The 9,957-nt window shown below is 44.9% G+C and overlaps 1 protein-coding gene across 1 annotated transcript; it reads left to right on the forward strand.

Annotated features, from left to right (window-relative positions):
* The first annotated feature begins 934 nt into the window (after positions 1-934).
* Ppp1r3g (protein phosphatase 1 regulatory subunit 3G) lies at positions 935-4,845 on the forward strand. The gene has a single exon (XM_005327494.5). It carries the CDS (start codon positions 1,792-1,794, stop codon positions 2,806-2,808), a length of 1,017 nt encoding a protein of 338 aa, XP_005327551.2. The 5' UTR covers positions 935-1,791; the 3' UTR covers positions 2,809-4,845.
* Positions 4,846-9,957: the final 5,112 nt, after the last annotated feature.

The raw sequence follows: 9,957 nt of genomic DNA on the forward strand, positions 1-9,957 counted from the left end.
AGGTTGTTCTGCAAATCAGATAGCTCAGGAAGAGCCCTCAGCACTGATGGGGTATTCAGTGGGTGCTCAATAAATATTAGCCATTAAAATGATCTTATCATAACCTTCCATTCACCATCTCTTTTATCTGTTCCCTCCCCTATCAACGCACTAAAAAACCCCGCCCCTTTAAATCTGCCAACACATAACTTATTTAACTAAGCCTCGGTTAAATAACCTGGGTAAGTTATATTTGCTTTTTTATGTTTCTTGCTTAGTTGATTAGCAGATCAATGTTTCTAGAATCTCAACTTTTTAAAAATTTTTTAATTCATTTTAATTATACACGACAGTACAATGACCTTGACATATCGTACATTTGAATCAGATGGGATATAATCTCTCGTTTTTCTGAGTGTACAGGTTGCAGAATCACATAGAATCTCAACTTTTATGTAAGTAACTGTACCCACATCCATATAGGTTAACTAACAGTTCCCACAGGGTAGTCCCCGGAGCCCCGCATAAGCATCTCCTTGGCGGAAACCCTTCCAGGCTCCACCCCAGACCTATTGACTCTGGGGATAAGGCGCAGAGATCTGCTCCGACTGGCCCGCCCCGTGATGCTGACGCGCGCTCAAGTTTAAGGGAAACCTGGCCTTAAAGCAAAACAAAACCAAAAATACTACTTTGGAAACTCTCGAAATCCCCAGATACTATGAGGCGCTCATCCACCCCTCCACGTCCCAGGCTTGGCTTTGGCCCCTTTCAAGGGACTGTCGCGGCCTGGCATGGGCAGGGCGGCCGAGTCGGGCGCCCACTCCGGCGGGCGAGGTGGTTGAGTTGCCGACTGTGGCAAAAGCGCCCGGCGGCGGTGGGAAGCGGTGTGCGCCACGTGGGTGCCAGCACCCGCAGGGCCCCCCTCCGCTGCTTCCCCAGCCAGCCGGGACAGCCGAGTCGCGGGCGGGACCAGGGGAGGGGCGGGGACGTGCTCGCTGGCCTGGAGCGAATGGCCTCCCGCAGCTCTGCGCTGGCGGCTGCGTCCACTTCCCGCTAGCGGCGGCAAGATCCCCGACTCAGACGAGACCCGAGCCCACCGGTGCCACCATTGGGCAGGTAGGTGGGGGCTCCGGGTCCACAGGCAAGCGCGCAGATTGGATCCGAGGGCGCCTTTAAATTTGGGGGCAGAGATGCACCCCTCACTTTTGGGCCGCGCAGAACCTGCAGCTTTCCAAGTTCCCTATAGGCAAGTTTGCCTGCGACGGGGACTCCCTAGACCGATGACAGCCAGGGGGACGGTCTTCCTCCCGAAGACAGAGCTGTCAGGTCAACTTCAGAAGCAAGAAAACTTGGGCCACGCTCCGGTCTCTCAAAGTTGAGCGCAAGTCCTCCATCCGAACGCTCCAGAGGTGGAACAGACCCGAGTCCCGCTGGGAGTGAGTGGAGAAAGAGGGGAACCCGGACCGCGCCCTTCAGAAATCTGTCACTTTCTACCCGTGCACTCCGAAGCAGGCTTCCAGGTGTTCGGGTGGCAGCCCCTCCCCGCCCCCGCCCCTCCCCCGCGGCGGGCAGGTTCAACTCCCGAGCTGGCCCGAGGCCCTCGTCCTCCTCCCACTGCGTCCTGAGCTGCACCAGCTAAAAGCTGGTGGTTTCGGAGTGGACCTCTTCTCTTCTCTTCGGGCCGACTGGCGACCGGTCAGCGAGCCCCGGCGGGCGGCGCTGCTCACTCCTTCAATTGCACAAGGAGATGTTTCCAGAGAATTCTTGAGCCGGGTGTCCGCGGAGGGACAAGTCCCGGGTCCGGATGGTGTCATGGAGTCTCCCGAGACGCAGCTGCAAAGTTCCGAGGCGCCAAGACCTGTGCCCTTTGCAGAACCTCCACCCGCGGAGGGGCGGCCAACCCCGGAGGTCGTCTGCGTGGAGAGTGGCACTTCGGAAGCCTGGAGCCCTGAAGTTCAGTTCGAAGACAGGCCCTTGTCACCGAAGGAAGAGGCGCCTCTTCCGGAGCCGGAGCCCCTGGAATGCCGCCGGCCTCGCGCGCGCTCCTTCTCCCTGCCGGCAGACCCCATTCTAGAGGCGGCCAAGCTCCTGCAGCGGCGCCAGCAGCAGCAGCAGGCCTTGGGCGCGGAGAGCGGTGAGCCAGTTGAGGACGCCCTGCTCAGCCCCGGCGACTGCTGCAAGAAGCGGGTGCAGTTCGCCGACTCTTTGGGGCTGAGCCTGGCCAGCGTGAAGCACTTCAGCGAGGCTGAGGAACCACAGGTGCCTCCCGCCGTGTTTTCGCGCCTCCGCAGCTTCCCCATGCGTGTGGAGCATCTGGAACAGCTCGGGGACTTGTTGGCACAGGCGCCCTCGTCCCTCCCGGCGCCGCCTCCCCGACTCCGGCCTCTCTTCCAGCTCCCGGGACACAGCGTTGCAGCGGAGCGCCTGCGACAGCAGCGCGTGTGCCTGGAGCGCGTGCAGTGCTCGGCACCCTCGGGCACGGAGGTGACGGGCTCTGGTAGGGTGCTGGGCTGCCCGGGGCCCAGGGCTGTGACAGTGCGCTACACCTTTACCGAGTGGCGCACATTCCTGGACGTGCCAGCGGAGCTGCAGCCAACAGAAGCGCCGTCGGGGGCCTCTGAACCAGGGTCTGGGGATGCTGAGGAGGCGCCGGGCGCAGAACGCTTCCGTTTCTCGCTGTACCTACCCCCAGGCCTGCAGCCCAAGGAAGGGGAGGATATTTCCGTTCACTTTGCAGTCTGCTACCGCTGTGAGCAGGGCGAGTATTGGGACAACAACGCGGGGACTAATTACACACTGCGCTATGCGCGCCCCACGAATCTGCTCTGAGCCCAAAGCGCTTTGGGGGAACGAGGGAAGGGAAGGGGCTGCCCAGCACAACCGAGCTCAGGCGGCTGCCCCGGAGGCAGTGGCTGGTATGCTTTGATGAGCGTCGTCGGCCTGGAATGAGCGTGAAGCCAAAGGAGGGAATCGCTAAACTTTAATCTGGAATCCCTGGCAGATACAGAAGCTAGCACTGTGAAACTGGGCAATGCCCCCAACTTCTCTGGTCTCAGTTCTCTTGTTGCTTCCACCTTCCTATATGGCTTTTAGAATTCCCAGCCTGCGTCAGAATGGGAAGAAATCCCCAAGTCCTGAAGCAGAAACTCCAAGAAACGGGCTCCCAACTCCTGATCGCGACTGTACCTGTGGCTCTATGACTTGTTTTCAACAAAAAGATGTCATATTTTCGTCTTTCGATGGAGACCAGTGGGAAAAGAATAAATTGCCCGACCACCGCGCACCACGGGACTGTGCACGCGTGGAACCTAAATACCCCAGTCTGTTGCTCAGAGAAAACTGGGTGGTGGCTGGGTCAGACTGTCCTTTTCTTTTAAATGGAATCTGGGAAATGACTGCCCAGACTTGACATTATTTACTTCTCTGATTGTGCACAAATGTCCTCTTAAGAAGTAATAGGCTGTATTTTACATTTTAGCTCCCGAGTGTTTTGGGAGGCCTTGACAGTCAGGAGACTTTACTCAGCGGATGGCAAGCGCACTTTAACAATTGTTAAACAGTATTCACACATTTCCCTCTCTGGTGTAGAAGGGCCCAGATTCCTGAATTGTGAAAAAAAAAATGCTTTCTGCAATGATTTGGGGGTAGTCTTCTGTCCCCCTGCCATAGTAAGATGTCTGATGAATTAAAATGCTAGAGTAAGCCTTAAAGTAGGCCTCAGCTGTGAGCTTCAAGGACCTGTCACACTTGTCCCAACCTCCTTTGTACAGACAGAACAGCGGGAGACTCCCACTAGGCCATTAGCAGTCAGAGAAGCTGGGCTCTTAGGGGCTGGACTCCAAGTGCAGAGGGTGGGGGATGTGTCCCTTTCAGAGCCACTGAGAGGAAACATGCCCAGCACTTAAATGCTGCTGAGACCCAGATGGGCATTCTGTAGGCACAGGGTCACTGGCTTCGGTGTGGCTGTGGATGCCAGGCTGATTTGGCCCTGAAATGAGGCAGCAGGTGGGCATCCTGGGTGAGGACCTAATTCCACCATACCTTGGTAATCCCTTCTTTGGTAATTTAGACTTTAAAAAAGTTTTCCAGCACAAAGCTGGCTTTACCAATTCGTTTTGGCCTGGTAATGTTTAAAAAGGGATGTTTTCATTTAGAAGAGGGTCATTGACCAAATTTGGCCCAAAGTCTGTTTTCTCTTTACATTTTTAAATAGTTGAAAAATTCAAGAGACGAATACTATTTTGCCATGAGGATCATATGAAATTTAAATGTGCTCATCCAGAAATAAAGTTTTATTGGAACACAGCCCCATGCATTTATTTATGTATTCTCTATAGTTGCTCTCATGGTAGCACAGCACAGTTGGGTGGGTGCAACAAAGACCATATGCAAAGTGTAAAATATTTACCACCTGGCCCTTTATAGAATGCTTTTCAATCATTGTTCCGTATTTTTAAACACCATATGCAGAGAATTATGGTTAATAAGGCAGTTAACCTTTTATTGAATTTTGCTGACTTGAAACAAACTTCCTTTGGGCAAAGGTAAGACTGTTACTTTCAGTAATCTTGGTTAAAATAAACGTTAAGACACAAGGAAAGGCAATTAGTTACTGAAGGGAGGAAATCTACCTGCTGCATTCTGTCACCTAAAAAATGATCACTGAAATACAATAACAATCTGAATTAGCATCAAACTACAAAATCTGCCAGATATTCTTTGCCTTTATTAGCTATTTTATTTTTGGTGCTTTAAACCCAGAGTCTGGTACATGGTAAGCACATGCTACCACAAAGCTACACACCTAGCCTTCTTTGCTTTTAAGTGGAATGTCTACAGGAATAAAAATATTTAGTTTGAACTTTGGATTGGAGAATTCCTTTGACTATGGCAGTGTTTCCCAAGATTAAGTAATCAGGGGGGAATTTTTAAATAATTTATTGACAGAAAGCTACCAGGAGTTGTTAATGAGTTATAATTTATAGTTGACGTACACTTTTAAAAACGGTCACATTAATGAAATAGTGAATGCTAAATCCATGTATACTTTGAGAATATTGTATAATAATAAAAATAACCAAGTGATTACAGTGATACCATTTTTCTGTTATCAAATGCAAAAGCAATCAACATCTTTCATGCAATGTCCAGATAGTCTCAGGTCTGACACAAAATTTCTTAAAAGTGCATTATTATATTAGCAACAATGCCTAAATATATTTTTATGCATTTGTAAGTATATTTTAGTTGGAAAGTATTGATAGCACATATAGTCTATAACAGTTTGAAAATGCTGAGTTATATGTCCATAACACATTATTTAAATTGTTTTATTACTTAAAATTAAATTAGAGGATTGGGGCTATCTCAGTGGTTAGGAGCATGCCTTGTATGTGCAAAGCCCTGAGCTTAATTCCCAGACTACATAAATAAATTAAATTAAAAATAGGAGCTCAATATAATGATCAAAATAGAACTCTTCTTATCTAGGACTCTTTAAAATAGTACCTGTCAAATCTAGAGTAAGATAGATTTAAGTCATGATTTTAATTTATTAATTATTATTGTTGTTATTATTTTGGTACTAGAGATTGAATCCAGGGCCTGGTATATGCTAGGTAAGCACTTTACAACTGGGCCAAATTGCTAGCCCAAGAGATATATTTTTAATAAGTATGTACAACACATTTTGTATTCTTATTGATTTAAAAACATATGATTTTGAATTCCAACCATCAACTATTTTAAAAATTTATTTTTTAGTTTTAGGTAGGCACAATATCTTTATTTTACATTTATGTGGTGCTGTGGATTGAACCCAGTGCCTCGTGCATGCTAGGCAAGCGCTCTACCAATGAGCCACAACCCCAGCCCAACCAACCATCAATTTAAAAAAAAATTTTTTTAGTTGTCAATGGATCTTAATTTTATTTATTGATATATGGTTCTGAGAATCCAACCCAGTGCCTCACACGTGCTAGGCAAGTGCTCTGCCACTGAGCCAAACCCTATCCCCCAACCATCAGTTTTTAAAGGATGCATTTCATACCTAATGAACATCCAACATGCTTGTTAGGAAAAGAAATACAGCTGTGCTCTCCCCCAAATCTTGGAGAACAGCTTTTCAAAAGTTTAGAATTTTATAAAATATTTTGAACACCCCAATCTTTCTGCAGATGTTTGTAGCTTTCAAAGTTCTAGCAGTGACCATACTTTTAAATGTTTTTTTTTGTTGTTGTTGTTTGTTTGTTTTGTTTTTATAAAATGCCAACTTTTTTTTTTTTTTTTTGGTAGACTAATAGCAAGCTTTCCCCCACAGTGCTATGCTGGGCAAATGATCTATCAATCACTGAGGCATATTCTAGTCCACAGCAAATGTTTTGTAATAAATGTAAAAGAAGTAAAACAGGTTTTATTCTTTGTCTGTCTGTCTGTCTGTCTGTCTGTCTCTCTCTCTCTCTCTCTCTCTCTCTTTCTTAAGGGCGATACTAACCAGTCAGGGATGGTTAGTATTCAAGAGTATACTTTCTGAGAGGAATGAAAAAACACCCAGAAACCCAGTTTCCACAATGCAGCTGGTGCTTTTGTGCAGCAATATTTATCTCAACTTGAGTTGTGAGGGTCATTCTGCTTGAAAATGCAATCAACTTTAAACTCTTCTCTGGCTCAGGTGATGAAAACGGAGTTCTTAGCAACTTAATGGCCCTGTCTTCCCCTAAAGAGATCCTAGTTGCTTCCTTTCAGGCAAATAAATGTGCCTGTGGATCACTGGATCGGGGAATATTGAATGCAATGTGTATCTAAAGATTCTCTGGATTCGTGGCTGGAAATCTTGCAGTTTGTGTGGACTGAAATTCCCCCTGGAGAGCCCGAGGTTTATTGAGCAAGGTGGGCAGCCTGTCTTCAGACCTATCTAGGGAGGCGGGGATTCTGTTGAGGGAGTCTGCAGTGGACTTTGGGAGCCCACTGAGCTCTGGGAACACCAGACACCAGACATCTCTGTCCACCAGGAGTAAGGACTATGACACAGGCAGCCTGCCCAAGGCAACTGGGGTGGGGTGGGGGGTAGTCATTGTAACTCACCAACAAAGGTCTTTCTATTTTGACGATCCTCTACTTGCTCCGACCTTCCTCCTTCTCTGACCCACAGCCCAGGGCTTCCCTGGGATGCTGTGGCTCTGGAGCCTGTCTACAGGTGCCCAGTCACAATGGAGCAGATCCTTCTTGTTCATATCATCTTTGGATCTTTAGTGTTGGATCCTTCATACATCATCTCGTGAGTTTTCCATATTTCAGCTTTTTAGCCCAATAGTTATTTTTCATATTTTAATTGGTACATTATAGTTGTACCTAACGGTGGGGGATTTGTCACTGCATATTTGTACATGAACACAATGTAACAACATAATTTTCCACTGTCATTCCCCAGTACTTCCCCTGTCCCTTCTCTCCTCCCCACACCTGGTCCCTTTCCTCTACTGATCTCTTTTTGATTTAAAAATTTTTTTTTTAAATTTATTCAAATTAGTCATATATGACAGTAGAATGCATTTTGACACATCATACATGAATGGAGTATAACTTCTCATTCTTCTGGTTGTACACATGTAGAGTTACACAGGTCATGTCATCATATATGCACATGGGGTATTAATGTCTGTTTCATTCTACTATCCTTCCTACCCCCATACTCCTTCCCCTCCCTTCACTGTCCTCTGTCTAGTTCCATGTATCTCTATTCTCCCTCACCTCCCTATTGTCAACTAGCATCCACATATCAGAGAAAACATTTGGTCTTTGGTTCTTTGAGACTGGCTCATTTTGCTTAGCATAATATTCTTCAGTTCCATCTATTTACTGTCAAATGCCATAATTTCATTCTTCTTTAAGGCTGAGTAATATTCAATTGCATATGTATACTACAATTTCTATATCCATTTATGTGTTGAAGGACACCTAGGTTGGTTCTATAGTTAATCTATTGTGAATTGAGCTGCTATAAACATTAATGTGGCTGAGTCACTGTAGTATGCTGATTTTAAGTCCTTTTCTACCTTCAATTTTCATGACTTGTTGTTTGACTTCATAATGGCTGCCATTCTGACTGGAGTGAGGTGATATCTTAGAGTAGTTTTGATTTGCATTTCTCTGATTGCTAGAGATGATGAACATTTTTTTCATGTATTTGTCGATTGATTGTATATCTTCTTCTGAGAAGTGTTTGTTCAGGTCCTTGGCCCATTTGTTGATTGGATTACTTGTTTTTTGGTGTTTAGCTTTTTGAGCTCTTTATATACCCCAGAGATTAGTGCTCTATCTGATGTGTGAAGGGTAAAGATTTGCTCCCAGGATGCTACACTTGATCTTAGCCAAAAGGCGGAGAAGCGATACTCCCAGGATGTAGGCTCTCTGTTTACCTCACAGATTCTTTCTTTTGCTGAGAAGAAATGTTTTAGTTTGAATCCATCCCATTTATTGATTATTGTTTTTAATTCTTGTGCTATAGGAGTCTTTTTAAGGAAGCTGGGGCCTAATCTCACATGATGAAGATTAGGGCCTACTTTTTCTTCTATTAGATGCAGGGTCTCTCCAGTTTTCCCAGCACCATTTGTTGAAGATGCTATCTTTTCTCCAATGCATGTTTTTGGCACCTTTGTCTAATATAAGATGATTGTAATTTTGAGGGTTAGTGTCTGTGTCCTCTATTCTGTACCATTTGTCTACCAATCTGTTTTGGTGCCAATACCCTGCTGTTTTTGTTACTATTGCTCTGTAGTATTGTTTAAGGTCTGGTATAGCAATGTCATCTGCTTCGCTCTTCCTGCTAAGGATTGCTTTAGCTATTCTGGGTCTCTTATTTTTCCAGATGAATTTCATGATTGCTTTTTCTATTTCTGTGAGGAATGCCATTGGGATTTTGATTGGAATTGCATGAAATCTGTATAGTGCTTTTGGAAGTATAGTCATTTTGATAATATTAATTCTGCCTGTCCAAGAGCAAGGTACATCTTTCCATCTTCTAAGGTCTTCTTTGTTTTTTCTCATTAGGGTTCTGTAGTTTTCATTGTATAGATCTTTCACCTCTTTCGTTGATTCCCAAGTATCTTTTTTTTTTTTTTGAGGTTATTGTGAATGGGGTAGTTTACCTCATTTCCTTCTCAGAGGTTTTTCACTGCTATATAGAAATATCTTTGATTTATGGGTGTTGATTTTATATCCTGCGACTTTGCTGAATTTATTTACTAGTTCTAGAAGTTTTCTGGTGGAGTTTTTTTGGGTCTTCTAGGTATAGAATCATATTGTCAGCAAATAGTGCTAATTTAAGTTCTTCTTTTCCTATACATATCCCTTTGATTTCTTTCGTCTAATTACTCTGGCCAGTGTTTCAAGAACTATGTTGAATAGAAGTGATGAAAGAGGGCATCCCTGCCTTGTTCCAGTTATTAGAGGGAATGCTTTTAAAAACTGTGGCGCCAACCTAGAGGTCCTTCAGTGGATGAATGGATAAAAAATGTGGCATATATACACAATGGAATTTTACTCAACAATAAAAGAGAATAAAATCATGGCATTTGCAGGTAAATGGATGGCGTTGGTGAAAATAATACTGAGTGAAGTTAGCCAATCCCCCAAAAAAACAAATGCTGAATGTTTTCTCTGATATAAAGAGGCTGACTCATAGTGAGGTAGGGAGACGGAGCATGGGGGGAAATAGATGAACTCTAGACAGGGCAGAGGGGTGGGAGGGGAAGGGAGGAGGCAGGGGATTAGCAAGGATGGTGGAATGTGATGGACAGCATTATCCAAAGTACATGTATGAAGACATGAACTGGATGTCAACCTATTTTATATACAAACAGAGATATGAAAAATTGTGGTATATATGTGTAATAAGAATTGTAATGCAAAAAAATTACATGTATAAAGACATGAATTGGTGTGAACATACTTTATATACAAAGATATGAAAAATTGTGC

The sequence above is a fragment of the Ictidomys tridecemlineatus genome, chromosome 8, assembly GCF_052094955.1.
Source record: "Ictidomys tridecemlineatus isolate mIctTri1 chromosome 8, mIctTri1.hap1, whole genome shotgun sequence".
Lineage (NCBI taxonomy): Eukaryota > Metazoa > Chordata > Mammalia > Rodentia > Sciuridae > Ictidomys > Ictidomys tridecemlineatus.